General features: G+C 37.6%; 1 protein-coding gene across 6 annotated transcripts in view; it reads right to left on the bottom strand.

The window, feature by feature from the left end:
* Nucleotides 1-20750, bottom strand: part of DPY19L4 (dpy-19 like 4) — a 68791-nt gene that overhangs the window by 35509 nt on the left and 12532 nt on the right. For 3 of the 6 annotated variants that reach the window (XM_040494007.1, XM_040494008.1, XM_040494010.1), the window contains exons 3-8: nucleotides 20266-20390; nucleotides 17741-17831; nucleotides 16770-16891; nucleotides 16520-16665; nucleotides 6076-6199; nucleotides 2792-2926 (exon numbers count right to left, since the gene is read on the bottom strand). In XM_040494007.1, coding sequence (XP_040349941.1) covers nucleotides 2792-2926; nucleotides 6076-6199; nucleotides 16520-16665; nucleotides 16770-16891; nucleotides 17741-17831; nucleotides 20266-20390 — 743 coding nt within the window. The remainder of the gene's footprint in view (nucleotides 1-2791; nucleotides 2927-6075; nucleotides 6200-16519; nucleotides 16666-16769; nucleotides 16892-17740; nucleotides 17832-20265; nucleotides 20391-20750) is intronic. The other 3 variants (XM_040494009.1, XM_040494011.1, XM_040494012.1) reach the window with 3 other exon arrangements.

Raw genomic sequence — 20750 nt, 5'->3', positions numbered from 1 at the left:
TGGTCTATGTGTCTGTTTTTGTGCCATAATCTGTATTTTTAATGTTATGGTATGAAATGAATTTCTTATTTTCTTAGAAATAACTCTTATAAGCAAAGTAAAAAGATTTAAAACCAAGGACATCTAAATCAGACTGAAAAAAATCTTAGTCCTAGGCTCTGATTTAATTTTACTTGGCTTGCTTGCCCTGTTATTAAAATCCATCTCGGGGCGCCTGGGTGGCACAGTCGGTTAAGCGTCCGACTTCAGCCAGGTCACGATCTCGCGGTCCGTGAGTTCGAGCCCCGCGTCGGGCTCTGGGCTGATGGCTCAGAGCCTGGAGCCTGTTTCCGATTCTGTGTCTCCCTCTCTCTCTGCCCCTCGCCCGTTCATGCTCTGTCTCTCTCTGTCCCAAAAATAAATAAACGTTGAAAAAAAAAAATAAAATAAAATCCATCTATACATCATCAAACTGCATACATCAAAAATTATCATCTTTAGCAGCAGTTCCCAAACACCACCTAGTAAAAACATTGCCATGAAATGTAGCACCAGAGACCAGTATTTTTAGATTTGGTCCATTTAACAGTGAGCATAAGAAAGTCAAATTCAATATCTTAATAGAAGATCTCCCAAGAAAGTTGTCTTAGAAAATTTCTTTTCTAACATCTAAAAAAAAAAAAAAAAAAAGATTTCTTTTCTAAAATTCAATAATATACTAATTTTCTCTACCATAAGATTAATTCCTTTTGGAAAGGGAAAACTAAGACAAAATATAGACATTAGATAGGGGAGGAAATCAAAAGACAGTATTAAAGGGAAAAGAAAAGAAAACAAAATGAAAAAGAAAAAGAGAAAGAAAAAGAAAAACAGAAAAAAAAATATCTGGCCTCTTAGAAGGCCAGAGCCATTAAGAAAAAGAAATACCTTACTGTAGGAAGGCTGAAACATTGACTGGGAGAAGGCACAATGGGATCTTCCAGGTGCTAAAAAAATTCTACTTCCTGATTTTGGATGCTGGTTCTGGAGATGTGTGCTAGTTATTGAGTGACTGTCTCTTAGCTCCAAACCTATCCCTCTACCCACTGTCTTGTAATGCTGGGGTTGAGGACTCTGCTTTCTATGTCTCTGCTTTTCCAGTTGGCTCCCTATTAAACTCTGCCAATATGAAATGCTAGAGAGAGATAATAAGGCTGAAGAAGAAGGGAGGAGCTTGTGGCTTCCTGTCTGCTTTGCAGTTCCTGTGAGTATCATATCAGCAATACTTCTTCACTCCACTAGAGCAATTCCTTCCAGCTAAAGCAGCTAAATGCATGTGCAGCTTCTCCAACACTCGACAGACCAGCTTTAACACATTCTCTTGCCCCGGAGACCCCAGGGCCAGCTGGACAGAGCCCCCATTCTCAGAAGTCTGGGTTCCATTTCTCCAGTTCAGAGACTCCAGCAAAGCTGGGAGGCAGCCCCTCCTTAGAAGCCTGAGTTTCAGCTCCACAGGGGTTCCTCTTCTAAGTTTTGAAGTTTTAAAAACTCCAATTTCTCCCCTTTGCTCCCTCAACTCTAGTGGTGGTAACTGCTTCCTGCAGTTGCTGCCTGTATGATGCTTTTGGGTTCTTGCTACCCTTTCAATTAATAAGATAATGGCGTTGTATTTGATTAATGACTCTTTATGTTAAACACCCTCAATTCAATTAACCTAAATGTTGATATTCATCAGGATTCTGGATCATCTAAATATATAGGATGAAGAAAAGAAAGAGCAAGAAGACCCACGAGTTTCTGGCTTGGACAACATATTAAATACTTAATAAATGTTTATAAATAAAAGATAAGAAAAGAGTGAAAAAGATAAAGATAAAAAAAGGAACCAAACACTGATGGGAACCTTTAACCACTGTAGGCAGTTATATAAACTGATAGAACCATTCTGGACAAAGTCTTGCTATGTGGTTAGGTTGAATATGCATATATCCTTTGACTTGTAATTCCACTATGAAGTGTATACTCTAGAAAAATCTTACACTTATGTCCCAGGTAAGAATGCTTATAGCAGCATTGGTCATATGGACAATAAACTGGAAAAAAACCTGAAATGTCCATCAACAATAGAATGTGTAAATACATAAACATGAAAGAAATATAGGTCTGTACATCATCAAGGATGAATCTCAAAAGCAAATCAGACAAAAGTAAACAATACATTATTTTCAGCATGTCTTAAGGAATATATAGATAGGTGGTAAAAACCACAAGGAAACAGGAGGAAAGGATTAACAAAACTCAGGACAGTGAACCTCTGTTGGGGAGGGAGCAACAGTTGCTTCTGTTGACTGGAAGCAGTTAAAAGCGGGACTTCTGGGTATTCAAATGCTCTATTTCTTGGCCTGGATGGTCAAACAGTCATGTGTTATTCCATATAGTATATTTACACAGCGTATATACACTCTTTTGTGTCTATTCTATATTTAACTTTTTTTTTTTTTTTTTTAAAGAAATAGAAAGGGAAGGAGAAATGGCTTAAAAGAGCAAAAGCACATGGTGACTTTGGGTAAGCAGGCTGTCTTGAAGGGAATTTCGAAGTCCTTCTTAAATGGCTGGGAGAATGAGTTTAACAATCTTTTGAGTACAAGTGTGAAGTCAGAGCCTATTAAAACATTTCAAAATAATCCCACCGCTGCCTCCCAAAACAAAACAAACAAAACCCAAACAACAAAAATTTCAAAATAAAGCTTAAAAGCCAAATTACCTAAAGATACGACACTATAAAAATATTTATTCTCCGGATTTAAAACCACAATTTTAAAATTCAAAGTACCTTCTCACTTTGCTCCAGTGAAAAACTATCTAGCAAGAATAGAGATATTGCTTGAAGAAATAAGAGATAGTGGCTGTACTCCCACATCATCATAAACGTGTAAGTTGAAGCACTCATCAACAAGTAGCAAAACCTCTAGGGAAAACAAAAGAAAGAGACTAAATATCAGTAGCTTCATTACTATAAAAATCCATGAGGTTGTTACCTCAAAGTTGCAGCCCTGTTACTGGTTCAACTTTAAGCTATATAATTCTAGAAATTTTGTTTTTAAGTCACATAATTATTATTAAATCCTTACATAAACAATAAGATCTTAAATAAAACACAGAGATAAATAAATCCTCAAAGTTCAAAACCATATTGAGAATTTCAGGAAGACAAAGGGAAAAAAGTCAGTATATTTTTCTTTTATCACAAGAGGTAAAGTAATAAATATAAGACAACGGTGGCTTTTGCTAGACGTGGCGACGGGCTTTTGTATTGTGAAAGTAACTCCATTCACCCTAAAAAACATGTTCACTTCCAAATTTCCCTAAGAGTTTCCATTTAAACAGTCTGTTTATGTCTCAGCCTATTCCACAGTCCAAGGAAAAAAGCCCACTGCTCTTTTTTCATTACTTCTCAGCAAATGTGTGCCCTTGCCTTTCCCCAATGCTTGTACTGTCAATCATATAAAACTCTTTTTTCCTCTGCTAACATACTAAACACAAGGATTTCTTGTCCTTGCCTGGCTAAAATCAATTCTGTCTTTCCAAATGTTATCTCCTAAGTGATCCCTTAGTGAGAAACCCAAGTCTGACAAATCCATTGTTCCTTAGCATATTTCTAACAACCTCTACTTCCTCCAGGGATCTGCATTTTTATTGCCAATTCCTCCATCAGCCATGGTATCACATGACTTTGTTCTGATAAGAATAGCAAAGGAGAAAGGCAATAAGGGTCTAGTCTAGTCAAGAAACCTAATAGCCATGCTCTCTTCTAAAACTAAGTCTTCCAGGGTGCCTAGGTGGCTCAGTTGGTTTAGCATTCAACTTTGGCTCAGGTCATGATCTCACAGTTCGTGAGTTCGAGCCCCGCATCAGGCTCTGTGCTGACAGCTTGGAGCATAGTGCTTGCTTCAGATTCTGTGTCTCTCTCTGCCCCTCCCCTGCTCATGCTCTCTCTCTCTCAAAAAAAAAAAAAAAAACACAAAAACAAAAAAAAACACACACACACACTTTTTAAAAATTAAAAAATAAAAGATTCCAAAATGAGAAATACTTCAGGCCGTCAGCACATATAAAGATTTTCCAGCACCCTGAATAAGATTAAGACCAGAAAACAAAGTGTAAGAGATGGAAAAATTCTATCAGTTGGTCAAAGAATACCAACTGCAAGGCCTAGAGAGCTTAGCACTGATAGAACACATAAGCTTCTGTTCTTCATATCACCATAGCTTTAAAAGAAAGTGTTCTGGAAACTTCTAATGTGGAACAACCAGAACTCTAATAACCAGACCTGAAACCATCATCCCCTGAGAAAACAGTACCAGAAATCAGGTCTAGATCCGTCCTAACTAACCTACTGGGCATGTGGAGATACTTCAAGGATGTTAGGAAAAAGCTACAGTACAATGAAGCAAATTACTCATGCCATGGGTTTACCCTCAAACTACTTTAAAGGATACACAGTGTGAAATAAGATAGAAATATATGGGCGGGGGGTGGGGGGTGCCTGAGTGGCTCAGTCAGTTAAGCCTCCAACTTCAGCTCAGGTCATGATCTCACAGTTCATGAGTTCAGAGCCCCACATCGGGCTCTCCGCTGTCAGTGTGGAGCCTGCTTCAGATCCTCTGTCTCCCTCTCTCTGCCTCTCCCTGCTCATGCACGCTCTCTCTTAAAAATAAACAAACACTTAAAAAAAAGATTTTTAAAAAATATATGTCAAACACAATCTGCACAATTAGCTGTTTTTCCTTTCTCTGAACATTTTCAAAATTCTGTGCACTTTTGTCTATCCTTTATCCTGCTCACTTCATTTTCAACTATGCCTTTATTGTTAACTATTTTACACATATTACTTGACACATTAAATGTATTTTAGTAATCAACCACAGATATGTCTACATAGCTCCAAATAACTGCACAAAGATCTGAGCTTGGACAGCCTGATGCAACAGGGATCACAAGATCTAGACTCAAGAATGGGAAGCAAACTACCAAATATGTGATTAAAATACACATCCTATTCCAATACTACTCAGCAATGAAACTAAGCAAACTATTGACACAATGCAATAACTTAGGATGTCAAGGGCATTAGGCTAAATGAAAAAAGCCGATCTTGGGGCACGTGAGTGGCTCAGTCAGTTAAGCCTCCGACTCTTCATTTCGGCTCAGGTCATGATCTCACAGCTGGTGAGATGGATCCCCATGTCAGGCTTTGTGCTGACAGTACAGAGACTGCTTGGGATTCTCTCTCTTCCTCTCTCTCTGCCCTTCCCCTGCTCATTCTCTTTCTCCCTCTCTCTCTCTCAAAAATAAACATTAAAAAAAAAAAAAAAGAAAAAAAGCCAATCTTGAAGGATAACATACTATATAATTCCACTTGTATAACCTTTCAAAATAACAAAATCATTGTGATAAAAAATTAGAGCAGAGGTTGCCAGAAAAACAGAAAATATGCGGTGCTACCATGAAAGATAACACTGCTGCCATTTGTAGTCACTCTATACATCTTCATTAATATTTTCTTAACTTGCAATGACTAAAAGCTATCAATATTACAGAAAAGAAATGGTAAAAGAATGAGAGATTAATTTTCAAAATAATAAACTCTTCATTTATTTGCCAAGTAACTGCACTGAAACGATACAACATCTCCTTTCTCTTAAAAATAATTTACCCATCAGGGGCACCTAGGTGGCTCAGTTGGTTAAGCATCTGACTGTTGGTTTTGGCTCAGGTCATGACCTCATGGTTTCGTGAGTTCAAGCCCCACGTGGGCCTCTGCGCTGGCAGCACGAAGCCTGCTTGGGATTCTCACTCTCCGTCTCTCTGCCCCTCCCTCACTTGGCACGGTCTCTGCCTCTCTCAAAATAAATAAATAAACTTTAAAAAAATAATAATTTACCCGTCAATCTGACTAGACTAATAATGTTATAGTAAGACTCTGTAAATATATCCTTTATTATGTAGTAATTAGGCTTCACTGAATATCACTGACCTGTTAATATGACTAACTTTAAAATTATATACATTTGCAATACATCAAAATTAACTGTGACAAATAAGTTTGTATCTTACCTCTCCATAAGTATTTAGGTTGCTTTTTAAATAGCCTGTAAGTGCAGCAATTTGGCATGCAAAGTATGGCAGTGCCCAGTTTTCTCTTAAAGGAATGGAGTATTCAATTCTTGTTGTATCTACCCTAAAGTAAACCACAGATGAAAAGCAAAATATCAAGACATTATATTTATGTAACACTGTACTTTTCAAAGTACTTTCACACACATCTCATTGTTCTCTGTAACAATCCTGTGAGGTAGACATAGACAGAGCCACTACGGTCTATACAGCACCTGGAGCAAATTAAGCATCTCATTCAACCCCCCTTTCCTCCCTTCCAGGAAGACTCAGTGTGGTTGTACACTGCTTGGTGAATAGATGGGCAACTGTGAAAATCTGAAAAAGGCTTTCTGCTCTGAGCAGATACGCCTCATGTTAAGGCACACAACTTGTCTTAGAGGACACTAGATTTCAGCTCCTACCCTCTCTTCCCTTAATGAGATAGATGGCTACTCTTCTCTAGAATACAATCTGCATTACATAATTAGCAGGCCTGACAGGCCCAAGGTTCTTATCCTCCCTTATGTAAAGAATATGAAGTTCAGAGAGGTGATGTGACTTAATCAATGTCATATAGCTGGCACAACTGGGATTACAATGCATCTTCTGATAGCTAGTTTAATAATCTTTTCAATCAGCAGTTCCCAGGAATTACCATTACAGTAATCCTTCACGTGATATATCCAGAAACCCTTAAATGCCGAATACAGAATGTCTTTTCAGGCTCTTCCTAGGTTTCTTCTCAATCTGCGCTACAGCATGTTGTCTCCTGGGCATATCCTCACACCTCAAGAGAATTACCTTTGCAACAATCGCCAAATTTAGGACTCACGCTCAATGTTTTTTTTCTACACAGAAACAAAGGTGCTACTGCTTTAAAATTTTTGTGAAAATTGTTGTATTAATTCTCCTAAATAATAGAGGTGAATGTATTTGCATGTAAGTTAGTTCCATCAAACTGTGATATAGGATACTTCTTAGCAATGAAAAGGAATGAACTATTGATATGCCCAATATACATGAGTCTCAAAATAATTATGCTGAGTTAAAAAAAAAAAAAAGACCAAAAAGTATATGCTATATGACTTTATTAAGTAAAATTCTGGAAAATGAGGGGTGCCTGGATGGCTCAGTTAGGTGAGTGTCTGACTCTTCATTTTGGCTAAGATTGATCCCAGGGTCATGAGATTGAGCCCCACGTTGGGCTCCATGCTGAGTGTGGAGCCTGTTTGGGATTCCCTCTCTCTCTATGCCCCTCTCCCCCACTCTCGCTCTCTCTCTAAAATAAAAAAATAAAAATAAACTTAAAATTCTATAAAATGAAAACTATAGTGACAGAAAGCAGATTCCTGGTTTTCTGGGGACAATGGAACAGTTGGTAGAGGTGAGGTAAGAAGAAGAAAGAAGGAAGCATTACAGGGAGGCTCAAAGAAACTTTTGTAGGTGATAGGTATGTTTATTACATTGATTTTATTGATGGGTTCAAGAATGTGTCTAAATGCCTGAACTGATCAAACTGTATACTTTAAATATGTACATTTTATGACAGTTATACCTCAGTAAAACAGTTAAAAAGTATTATAAGAAAACTTGTCTATGAATATATATGTGATTGAATACATATATATGAAAAAAACAGGATCATACATGAAGATCAAACAAAATAAAAGCTGTGAATATTAACTTAGCAGTATATCTACAGCTTAGTAAATGGTATTAGATCTTGGCTCTTTTATAATTCTGTAATGGACCACTTTTCACTTAATATCTAATGAGCATCTTTCCATAACATATGTATCAATAAATACAGTTCAAGAATATTTAATGGCCAGGACACATCATTGTATAGATTTATCATTAAAATAACCAATTTCTATTGTCATACACTTACATTGTTTCAGATCTTATCTTTTACAAAGAATTTTAAAACATGAACCAATGTTTCTGTATAGTGATTATTGGTTTCACTATTTACTTTTAACTCTAATCCATTTGGAATTTACTTTAGTATTGATGCAACAAGATTTCTTTTCCAGATGATTATTCCAATACCATTTACTGAATATCATGTATTTTAAAGACCATCTATTCTCATATAATATCATCTCTGAGAAATTATGAAAGTTAACTCTCTAAAGACAAATAAGAGATTCACGTGTCATAAGGCAGGACGTGGGGAGGAGGGAGAGGATATCTATCAGCCACTCCATCAGCCCAGAATTGGGAAGCTGGACCCAGCAGTCACCTTTCTGAAGGTTTACTCACTATGCCTGCCTAAATCACAGATCAGTACAGTGAAAATCTTTAAAACTCTGCACTGGAGAAGGGGAGCTGTTGCAACACAGACTGAGTAGGATCTCTGCCAGTTACCCTCTTCACCTACACAAGCCTCCCCACTGCTACCTTGCTGAACACCTGAGCTACTCTCTCTTGCCTTACCATGTTTGGTCCTTGTGAGGAACAGAAGGCTAATAGTAGGAAGTAAGTGACTAAATCAGATGAGACCCACTTTTTCTCCCCCAGTGGCAGAGTCTAGAGCAGCACAAACCAGTAGTTTAAAATAATAACTAGCTAAATCACCTAGGATGCATAAGCCTATTGATACATTCACAGAAATCAGGAAGCCCTGGTTTCATTTTCAATTTTCTTTCTTTTTTTAAAGTAATCGCTACACCCAATGTAGGTCTTGAACTCATGACCCTGAGATTAAGAGTCGCATGTTCCACCAACTGATCCAGCCAAGCACCCTTTGAATTTTCATTTTAGACACGTCATGGTATAAGCCTAATCTGGATTTCAGTACTCGCTTCCGTGTTTGTGTTAACAATGTAGTTGGCAATATAGCATTACTTCAATTGGCTTGAGTTAATGGGGGGGGGGGGAGAGAGATGACTGTAATACTAAATGGTATACTGTCAAATAAAAACAAAACGATGTCATGATCACTATGGTAAAAAAAAAAAAAAAAAAAAAAAGATTCCATAGTAGACAAGAGAGCAACATGATGAGAAGTGAGTCATCTCACAGTACCCAGCTGTGTAGGTTTACCATATTCAAAAGAACCTGCTGGAATGGTACCATATTTACACAGATAGTAGAAATCTGGTTTTAGCAAAATATCATTTTTTATGTTAAATTTATCTTTTCAGTTAATATTTTGCTGGCTCATTATTTCATTAATAGATTGGTTTCAGTTTTATCTATTTAAAAAAATTTTTTTTACATTTATTTATTTTTGAGAAACAGAATGAGACAAAGCGTGAGCGGGAGAGGGGCAAAGAGACAAGGAGACACAGAATCTGAAGCAGGCTCCAAGCTGTGAGCAAGCGGTCAGCACAGAGCCTGATGTGGGGCTTGAACCCACAAACTGTGAGATCATGACCTGAGCTGAAGTCAGATGCTTAACCGACTGAGCCACCCAGGTACCCCGATTGGTTTCAGTTTTATAGTAGCATAAGTGCTTTTAAGTATATGGAGCATTACCTAGTTTTGTTTTATATGTAAGTAGCATTACAGAATTCAAATTATTTATGTCAGTACATGGAATACATGAGAATTAAGTTTTAAATATACAGAACTGAAGTCCAAGAAATGCTGAGTTGGATAACATAGAAAACAGTTTGGTATGTCAATGTATAATGTGTGAAAGATGAAAAACATTTACACAGTATCAGTATAACTTCCAATGGCAGCATATTGCCTTGCACTGATGTATTACAATTTACCTAACCATTCTCCTATATTTAGATGGTTTTCTAATTTCTCATGTTATTTCCCTCCTTTTCTGGATTACTGTCTTGTGATAAAATGGAATTCTTGGGGAAGACTACCACCTAAAATTTAAAAAGCTTATACCTCCATGAGCATTCTGAGTATACCAATACCATCACAACAGAACCAGCATCATGTGTTACCGTTATTTTCCGTTAGCTGTACCTCTACGTCCTGGATATTTCCTTGCACCTAACCTCTTTATTATTACCAATGTACAATTACTTTTTTGGGGGCCAAAGACTAACTTTAACATACATTTTTTTTAAGGTTTATTTATTTTGGGGGCACCTGGGTGGCGCAGTCGGTTAAGCGTCCGACTTCAGCCAGGTCACGATCTCGCGGTCCTTGAGTTCGAGCCCCGCATCAGGCTCTGGGCTGATGGCTCAGAGCCTGGAGCCTGTTTCCGATTCTGTGTCTCCCTCTCTCTCTGCCCCTCCCCCGTTCATGCTCTGTCTCTCTCTGTCCCAAAAATAAATAAAAACGTTGAAAAAAAAAATTTAAGGTTTATTTATTTTTGAGAGCGACAGAGCGTGAGTTGGGAGGGGTAGAGAGAGGAGACAGAATCCAAAGCAGGCTCCAAACTCTAAGCTGTCAGCGCAGAGCCAGATGCGGGGCTCGAACCCACAAACCACGAGATCATAACCTGAGCCGAAGTCGGACACTCAACTGACTGAACCACCCAGTAGTACACTTAATCCTACACATTTCTTCTTTGTTCTTCAAATATAAATATGTTTTCACTGAAAGTGATATCCAGGTATATATTTGTAGATGAGAAGATCAGTAGGACTCTTCCATATTGTTTATGTGTAAAGCCTGGTTTTGGTTACCCTATTTTGGTGATCACGTCTGTTAAGAGGGAGTCATTCGCCACTGAGTTTTCCCTCACTACTGTCTATACAGTGCTGTTTCCTAAAATTTCCTCAAATTTTCTAGTATGCCTACATTTTTAGTTTTAGAATACTTCTTTTCCCTTCTGGTGTTAAGAAACAAGTAACACAAAATTCAACTAAGAACACTACGAATAATCATAATATAATGGAATGACTAATACCTTTTTATACTTTTCTAGGTATTCATATATAAACTCTAAAGCTGCTGAATAAAAAAAAGCAAGTTATCTTTCATAGCATTAAAATATATTTTCCAGTATAAAATATATATCAATAAAAAATGAATGAAATGCAAAATAAAAGCTACTTGTTAAGAATATTTTAATTGCCAAAAGATACATTTTAGCAGAATATATCACAAATTGTCTACCTAACTCCTGCTCTAGGTACCCAGGATACAATGTGTCATTAAATAAGGCAATTTCCTTACAATTCTCACTAAGAGCTCTAAAACACTCTTATTTGGGGGGCACCAGGGTGGTTCAGCCCACGCTGAGAGCACAGAGCCTGCTTGGGATTCTCTCTCTGCCCCTCCCCTGCTCGCTCTCTCTCTGAAAATAAACAAATGAACTTTAAACATGTGGCAAGGAGTCTTTAATGCCATTATTTTTACAAGGAAAAATTGCCTGGGCTTCCCCTCTTCAAATTTTTGATGAAGATAAAGATAGATCTAGAAATTAAACAAAATGAATATTAAAAGTTCACTGCTGGATGCCTGGCTGTCTCAGTCCGTAGAGTATATGACTCTTGATCTCAGGGTCATGAGTTTGGGCCCTGTGCTGGGCGTGGAGCCTACTTAAAAAACAAAAAGTTCCCTGCCTGTAGTAGCCAGTCTCCAAGATGGTCTGCAATGGTCCCTGCCTCCTAGTATTAACACCCTGTGTAGTTACTTCCATAATGCACTGGAGTTAGTCTGCATGATCAACAGAATATGGCAGAGTAACGTCCTATCATTTCTGATAATTAAATTTTAAAAGAGATCTGGAGGGGCGCCTGGGTGGCTCAGTTGGTTGAGCCTCTGACTTCGGCTCAGGTCATGATCTCACGGTCTGTGAGTTTGAGCCCCACGTCGGGCTCTGTGCTGACAGCTCAGAGCCTGGAGCCTGCTTCAAATTCTGTGTCTCCCTCTCTCTCTGACCCTCCCCCGTTAATGTTCTGTCTCTCTCTGTCTCAAAAATAAATAAACATTAAAAAAAAAAAAAAGATATCTGGCTTCCACTACAGCACACTCACTCCACACTCTTTTGGATCACTCACTATAAAGAAAGCCAGCAGCCAAGCTGTGAGCAGCCCTACGGTGAGGCTTGTGTGTTGAAAAATTAAAGTCTCCCGGGCCAATAACCAGCTAAAGAACGAAGGTTTCTTGTAAAAAGTCACATGAATGAGCTTGGAAGTAGATGGTCCAGGCCAGTCAAACCTTCAAATGTTTATACCCTTAAACAACTCTTGACTGCACCCTCATAACAGGCCCTGAACCAGAACCACCCAGTTAAGCCACTGTGGATTCCTGACCACCAGAAACTGTGACATAATGTTTGTTTTAAGCTGTTAAGTTTTAGGGTGATTTTTATGTAGCAATAACTAATACATCACATAATGAAGAAAACAATCCTTTTATTATTTTAAATAATGCTAGTTTTATACTAAATACATTTCATTCTAAAAAGGAAGACTTTCTAGACCTAGTCTATGAGTTCTGAAATACTTTGAATGGGCTATTAAATTTCTAACAATGAACTCTAATAGAATGAACTCTGAATAGAATGAACTCTAATAGAATCTTTTTTTTTATATAGGTTTACTTTATTTTATTTTTATTTATTTATTTATTTATTTTTAATTTTTTTTTTTCAACGTTTATTTATTTTTGGGACAGAGAGAGACAGAGCATGAACGGGGGAGGGGCAGAGAGAGAGGGAGACACAGAATCGGAAACAGGCTCCAGGCTCTGAGCCATCAGCCCAGAGCCCGACGCGGGGCTCGAACTCACGGACCGTGAGATCGTGACCTGGTTGAAGTCGGATGCTTAACCGACTGCGCCACCCAGGAGCCCCTTATTTTTATTTTTGAGAGAGAGAGAGAGAGAGAGAGAGACAGAGACAGAGCGTAAGCAGGGGAGGGGCAGAGAGATGGAAACACAGAATCTGAAGCAGGCTCCAGGGTCTGAGCTGTCAACACAGAGCCCGACATGGGGCTTGAACTCACAAACCATGAGATCATGACCTGAGCCAAAGTCGGCTGCCCAACCGTCCAGGCGCCCCAAGAGAAAGAGAATCTTAAGCATGGAGCCACTCAGTGTGGAGCCCAACCAGGGCTTATGACCGCTGAGATCATGATCTGAGCTGAAATCAAGAGTCTGACACTTAACTGACTGAGCCACCCAGGTGCCTCCTGACTTTCTAATAGTAACTGTATTTAAAGGTAACCAAAGAACCTTCATTAATAAAGAAAAATTTTACCTTTTGAAGAAGAATCTAGCTAATGAAAATAGATACATATAATTTAATAAACCCTAATGTAATTACTAATTTCAGCAGATTATCAACTAGAGTTACAACCCTTAGCTAAATGGTTAACATTGAAAAGGGCACAGATTATTTTCTAGTCACACTATTCAATGAAGAAATCTGTCATTCCCCAAAGCAGCAATCTCAGACTCACTAGGGGCAGGCCAAGTAAATACCTTGTAACTTTTAAATATCATGGAACACGAAAAACATACCACCTATGATATATTCTAACTAGAACTGTTTACCTTGAACTCATCGAGCCTTTGGATATAACTTCCAGGTTATAGAAACACAAGGAATAGGGGAAAAGCTAGATGACACCACAGGAAGCAACAAGAGAAATCCATAAGGTGGGATATTCTGTAGGATAACTGACTTGGTCTCTTCAACAGAAAAAAGGGATTACGTTAGATTTAAAGAGAAATAAGGAGGGGCACCTGGCTGGCTCAGTGGGTTAAGCATCTGACCCTGGCTCAAGTCATGATCTCACAGGTTCGTGAGTTTGAGCCCTGCATCAGTCTCTCCACTCTCAGTGCAGAGCCCACTTTGGATCCTCTGTCTCCCTCTCTCTCTGCCACCCCCTCACTCCGCGCTCTCTCTTTTCTCAAAAATAAATCAACATTTTTTTCTTAAATCTTGAAAAAAAGAATTAAAGAACATAACAACCAGATGCAATATGTGGTCCTGGATTAAATGCTGGTTTGGACAAACCAGCTTTTTGGGGTATTCTGAGGTCAACACGGGTAAGAGGTAAGATAAAAAGTTATTGAGGGGTGCCTGCCTGGATGGTTTAGTCAGTACAGCATCTGACTCTTGATCTCAAGGTCCTGAGTTCAAGCCCCACAGTGGACCCTACTTTAAAAAAAAAAAGTTATTGAAGTGGAGGGGTTCAGTCGGTACAGCACATGACTCTTGATCTCTGGGTTGTGAGTTCAAGCCCCATGTTGGGCATAGAGTTTACTTTAAAAAAAAAAAGTTATTGGAAAGGTAGACTGCTGAATAAAGAAAGCAGCATATAAAACAGTATGTGTAATATATTTCATTCTGACAAAAAAAATACACACACAAATACACTATATACACATACACATACATACTCACATAGAAAAAGATCCAAAAGTATAGACACCGAGGTATAAACAATGGCGAGTGATCTCCAGGTGGTGGGAATGTAAAGTTATTATTTTGTTTTTGCTGGTTTTAATTTTCCATAACATACATATACTGTTTTTGTAATAATAAAGTTTGGTTCATTCCTGTTTTTAAGAAGAAATATGTTTAGGGGCACCTGGCTGTCTCAGTCAGTACAGCATGCAACTCAATCCCGGGGCTGTGAATTGAAACCCCATGTTGGGTATAGAACTTACTTTAAAAAAATAAAAAATAAAAATAAAAATAAAAAGAACAAATAGGTTTAAGCCATAAAGCTTAACAGCTATACTTTAAAACTTCTAAGGAAGATTTTTAAAATATGCTTTCTATCAAATTATTGGCAGCATATTATTGGCTGGACTCTAAATATAAACAAAGCCCAGTAAAAGATATAGCCCTTAATGCTGAGTCTCAATAACTTGAAAAGTATCATATTTTTTATTTGGGAATTGCCAAAAGAAAATGTTCTAACAGAAGAAATATTTCATTTTTTAGAAATTTAGTCATGATGGGGCGCCTGGGTGGCTCCATCAGTTAAGCATCCAACTTTGGCTCAGGTTATGATCTCATGGTTTGTGAGTTCAAGCCCCACGTCAGGCTCTGTGCTAACAGCCCAGAGCCTACAGCCTGCCTCGGAATCTGTGTCTCCATCCCCTTCCCTGCTCGTGCTCTGTCTCTCAAAAATAAATAAATGTTAAAAAAAAATTTTAATAATCAAAAAATAAAAATTTAGTCATGATAAATATTAGGGGAGAAAAGTGCTATGGAGAGAAAAAATACCCATGATTCAGAATTAAATTTTTGACACTGACCAATGCCAAGAAAATTTTTATGTCTCAAATCAGCCCTCCATTTCAAAGAAACCCCATTGCTTATTCTCTTTTTACTTACTATTAAAGAACTGAGACTGCTTTGATCACCAAAAGGGATGGATTTACTAATTCAAAGCACTCTGTGACAGATTAACATAGAATCCTTATCTGTGGTGGTTAACTTAATAGTGATATATCTTGGGTACCTAGGGGGTTTAGTCGGTTAAGCCTCTGACTCTTGATTTTGGCTCAGGTCACAATCTTGAGGTTTGTGAGATCAAGCTCCGTGTTGGGCCCCACGAGGACAGTGTGGAACCTGCTTGGGATTCTCTCTCTCTCTCACTCTCTCTCCCTCTCTCAAAATAAATAAATGTTGAAAAAAAAAATAGTGATCTATCTGATGCCTCTTCCTTTTCATGAAATCGTGTCATCAATTTTAAATAAAAGAGGAAAGGGGCACCTAGGTAGCTCAGTCAGTTAAGCATCTGACTTCGGCTTAAGGTCATGAACTCAAGGCTCATGACTTTGAGCCCCACACTGGGCTCTGCTCTGCCAGTGTGGAGCCTGCTTAGAATTCTCTCTCTCTCTCACTCTCTCTCTGCCCCTCCACTACTTGCATTCTCTCTCTCTCAAAATAAATAAAAACTTAAAATAAATAAATAAGTAGGGAAAGAAAAGGCACATCCATATATGCCAATGTTACTACGTCTGAAAATACAGAGATACAAGGTGAGTTTATTAGTCTTCAATTGTTGCATAACAAATGACCACAATATAGGTCATTTGTATAGGCTTAAAACAACACAAATTAGCTAAAAAACCTACCCCAGTTCCTCTGGATACTTTGCTCAGGGACTCCCTAAGCTAAAATCAAAGCACCTGCCAGGGCTGCCATACTCATGCAGGGCTTGTGGTCTTTTCACAGGTTCGCTGGTTGCTGGCAAAATTCATTTCCTCCTCACTTCAATCCAGCAACAGCATGGCAACCTGTCTCATGCTTCAAATATCTCTGACCTCCCCTTCTGCACCAAGTGGAGAAAGATCTCCACTTTTAAGGGCTCATATGATTGTATCAGGTCCACCACGTAATCTTCGTATCTTAAGGTCAACTGTGCCATGTAACATAACATAACCAGGAATGATATCTCATCATATTTACAGGTTGGGATTAGGATGTAGAATATTTGGGGGATGGCATTTTTAGAACCAAATACCACAGCCATAAAAAACTGTAAAACTTAATTAAGAAAACATCTTTTACCTGTTAATAATGAACCATGCAACAGTAAGCATTCCTGCTAGCCATGTTCCACTCATAAGCCAACTTGTAACAAATAAAGCAGTAACGTATATTCCTTGCAATCCAAAAACAATGCCAATATAGAAGTATACTGGCTCAATAATCTCCTAATTGGCAAAAAAAAAAAAAGAAAAGATAATAGAACATTAAATAATTTTAATGATTCATAAACATGTAAGAAAATAAATATTAAAGTCAAAAGAAAACATACATTGCTACCAGTTGCTTGATACAAAACACTGGCGATAAGCTCTGGATATAGAGACATTTGCTGCACTGCATTTATAGTCTTCAGAGATACAGTTTTGTTATTGTGTGTCAATTCATAAACACCTAGAGACAGAAAAATTTTTCTCCAGATTATTTATTCTGCTTTAAAATAATTAAACATGTCAGAGGTCATTAAATATTTTAAGTTATTAAGAAAAATCTCAAAATACAATACACTGTGCCTCATTTTTCCAATGTCTTTATTAAGTATAAAAAAGAGTAATACTTTTTTTATAATGTTTTTAATATTTATTTAGTTTTGAGAGAGAAAGAGAGACAAACAGAGAGCAAGCAGGGGAGGGGCAGAGAGAGACAGGGAGACACAGAATCCAAAGCAGGCTCCAGGCTCTGAGCTGTCAGTACAGAGCCTGATGCGGGGCTCGAACTCACAAACTGTGAGATCATGACCTGAGCTTGAAGTTGGACACTTAACTGACTGAGCCACCCAGGCGCCCCAAAAGAGTAATACTTCTATTCTGAGACAATTTTCCACATTCAAGTGCTCACACATAGAACAATGTTTTATTTTAGAAAAACGTTATTTAAAAAAAATTTTTTTTAATGTTTATTTATTTTTGAGAGAAGGAGACAGAGCATGAGCAGGAGAGGGGCAGAGAGAGAGGGAGACACAGAACCTGAGGCAGGCTCCAGGCTTTGAGCTGTCAGCACAGAGCCTGATGTGGGGCTCGAACTCATGGACCGTGAGATCACGACCTGAGCCGAAGCCGGGCGCTTAACCAGCTGAGCCACCCAGGCGCCCCTAGAAAACATTGTTATTAAAAATACAAATGTGAGGGGTGCCTGGCTGGCTCAGTTGGTAGAACGTATGACTCTTGATCTCAGGTTCCTGAGTTTGAGCCCCACGTTGGAGGCAGAGTGTAATTTAAAAAAATACAAATGTGGTTATCATACCTCTTTCAAATGAGGGCGCTTTTAACATATCTTTATAATAAGAATAATAAATGGCACTGTCACCTTGAAATGTGATTTCTCGTTCGAGTTCCTAAAAGAAAATGAAATGATTATTTAAATACCAGTGTCCTAAATTTCAACTGTAATCTTCTTTTTCTCTCCTCGTCTTCTAAATTAATGCTATGTATTTATCATTTTATTCAAAGACATGTTTGAATTTTCCTTTAATCATTAGTAGTCACATTAAGGAGGTTAAACTTTTCAATAATCTGGCAATCATTTTAATGAAACACCTAAGGTTTAAAATGGATTGTAGGTCATAAGTCATTTACCTATTACATACAAGGAAAAGCAGAAAAATGCCCTAAGGACAGCAAGAACAGTAAGGCAGGTAATAAAAAATGATGGTTGAGGTGTTAAAGTGCATAAGAAAAAGATAAGTTTAAGAAGAAACCAGTATTTTCTATTGCTATTCCACTTCCTTATGTATCCAGAATTGCAAACTCTTAACTAGTATTTTCAAGAGCAGCAGACACCTAATCAGTGCTTTTCAAATGAACTTCCAGTAATGTAAATCTTAAATTTCCTAAAATTGGGCTATACAGAGCCAAGAATATAGGTAATTCAAAAACTGAAAAATTGTGCATTTCAAGATGAATCAAGGTTTCATAAATCTATAGTCTTTGAAAATGCAACTTCTTTATTTTCATGAATATTTATCAATTAATACAAAAGATATCAGACCAGCTTCCCCAAGATCTGATCAACAGAACTTGCTAACATATAAGTGAGTGTTATGTAAGAGTTCTATAGTTAAAAAAATAAGTAAATAAAATAGTTCTATGGTTAAATGAGTTGTGAAAAGGTCGCATGAAAGAAAATTAGTGGGTTTCTTTACTGCAAGACTTTTAAGAGTTTCAGTATATGTTATGCATGGTGAATCTCAAAAGAGAAAACCTTTCCCATATCTATTTGACCAGTGAATTTTTCCCCCTCATTTGGAGTTCATTAAATATATTTCCTTAAAATGATTCTTTATGAATGGAAACAATTTGTTTCTAAGATTTCAAAGATGTAAACTTTTGATCAATGCTGCTCAGATTTAATGTGTATATGAAACTCCTAGAGATCTTATTAAAAGATCTCTGATTAGATTCTGATTCTAAAGTAGGGCCTGAGTCGGGACGCCTGGGTGGCGCAGTCGGTTAAGCGTCCGACTTCAGCCAGGTCACGATCTCACGGTCCGTGAGTTCGAGCCCCGCGTCAGGCTCTGGGCTGATGGCTCAGAGCCTGGAGCCTGTTTCCGATTCTGTGTCTCCCTCTCTCTCTGCCCCTCCCCCGTTCATGCTCTGTCTCTCTCTGTCCCAAAAATAAAAAAATAAAAAACGTTGAAAAAAAAAATTTAAAGTAGGGCCTGAGAATCTGCGATTCTGAAAAAGCTCCCAGGTATTGTCAATGTTCCTGGCTCATATACAATGTTTTAAAAAACAAGGTTCTTGATGTATGCCTTCTATATTTTCAAACCTTTGGTTGTTCTCAATTCTGCCTATAATAACACAACTGCTTGGAAATATTTTGAAATACTGATCCCAGACACTCCCCAGTACCCCACCTAAGAGTCTGTGAGGGAGGTTATGTTTTGAAAGCTCATCAGATGACTTTATTGTACATCCAGTATTGAGAACTACTAATGGTTAATCTGCATAACATTTTCAAGGAAACAGAGGATATACTACAGTAATAGCTTTTGTCAAGACTATACAAATAATTATTCAGCTAAATGTTTTGGTGGGATTAGGTCAATCAACGGCTTAAAAACATTTAGTCAGTTTGACGAAGGCGACAACTACTACTACTACAAAACAGCTTGGACCAAAAAAGAAAAGTCTCCAGAGTCAAGTGATAACACTGTGAACTTTGTCAACGCATATTAAAGATGTATCTGATTGCGAAGTCTGAGAACAAACTTATTCAAAGGCTAAATTATGAATTAAGTAACTATAGGGCCTAAAGAGTCTGTGAAATGCACATGACTTAAAACCAAACATTAATCATACTAATATGTAAGAGACAACTTAATAAATACTGTCATGCATGTTAATCATTTCCAATCCCCCAAAAACATTCTAATCATGTCATCTAAAAATTAAAATATTTTACTGCTGAAATTTCTATAGACTGTTTCTGAAATGTAAACTCCATAAACTAAAAGACTGACTAAACTGTAACATTTCACTGTCTTCAAAAACTCCTTATAAGCTAGTTACATGAAGGAAAGCACCCTTAGTTTAGAAACCCATAGTCTCTATTCTATGGCCTTGAAATATATTGTATTACATTTTTCAAGGTTGACCCTGTGACTATGTTAAAACAGCTTCTACACCATTTTGTTTCTAATGGCTGTAAATAAGAAAGCACTTTTCATACTTATCATACATATATTTTGGCTCTCTGTAAAACACATTACTTAAGTTAAAATTAAATACTAAAACAACTTCCATATGCTCAAAATTCTTTCTTCTTACCTGCCTGTTGGAAAACCAGAATTTCCGTTCATGGTATGCTGATAAATACAGAGCATACATCATACCACTAGTAACTGCTGCAAGACAGCCAATGAAAATCTTTGCAAAGCGCTGAAATAATACATCTGAAAAAGCATATTAAAAGTAATCAGATGTAGATGATATTTATATTTATGCACTTCTATTTTTAAAAAGTAACCAACTCGAACTCTGTTCTTCCTCCCCCAAATCTAGAACCTTAATCTAATGAGAAAAACAGCAAATTCGAATAGAGGGGCATCCTAAATATACCTGACCAGTACTCTTCAAAACTGTCAAGGTCACTAAAAACAAGGAAAGCCTAAAAAAACTGCCACAGCCAAGAGGAGTCTAAATGTAACGTCAACTAAATGTAATGTAGGATCCTGGAACAGAAAAAGGACATTAGGTAATAACTAAACAAATCTGAATAAAGTGTGGACTTTAGTTAAAAATACTGTATCGGA

Source organism: Herpailurus yagouaroundi, unplaced genomic scaffold (assembly GCF_014898765.1).
Source record: "Herpailurus yagouaroundi ecotype Mexico unplaced genomic scaffold, PumYag 186, whole genome shotgun sequence".
In the NCBI taxonomy this organism is placed as follows: Eukaryota; Metazoa; Chordata; class Mammalia; order Carnivora; family Felidae; genus Herpailurus; species Herpailurus yagouaroundi.
The sequence above is the reverse complement of the archived record's forward strand: the minus strand, read 5'-3'. Positions and strand labels throughout refer to the sequence as shown.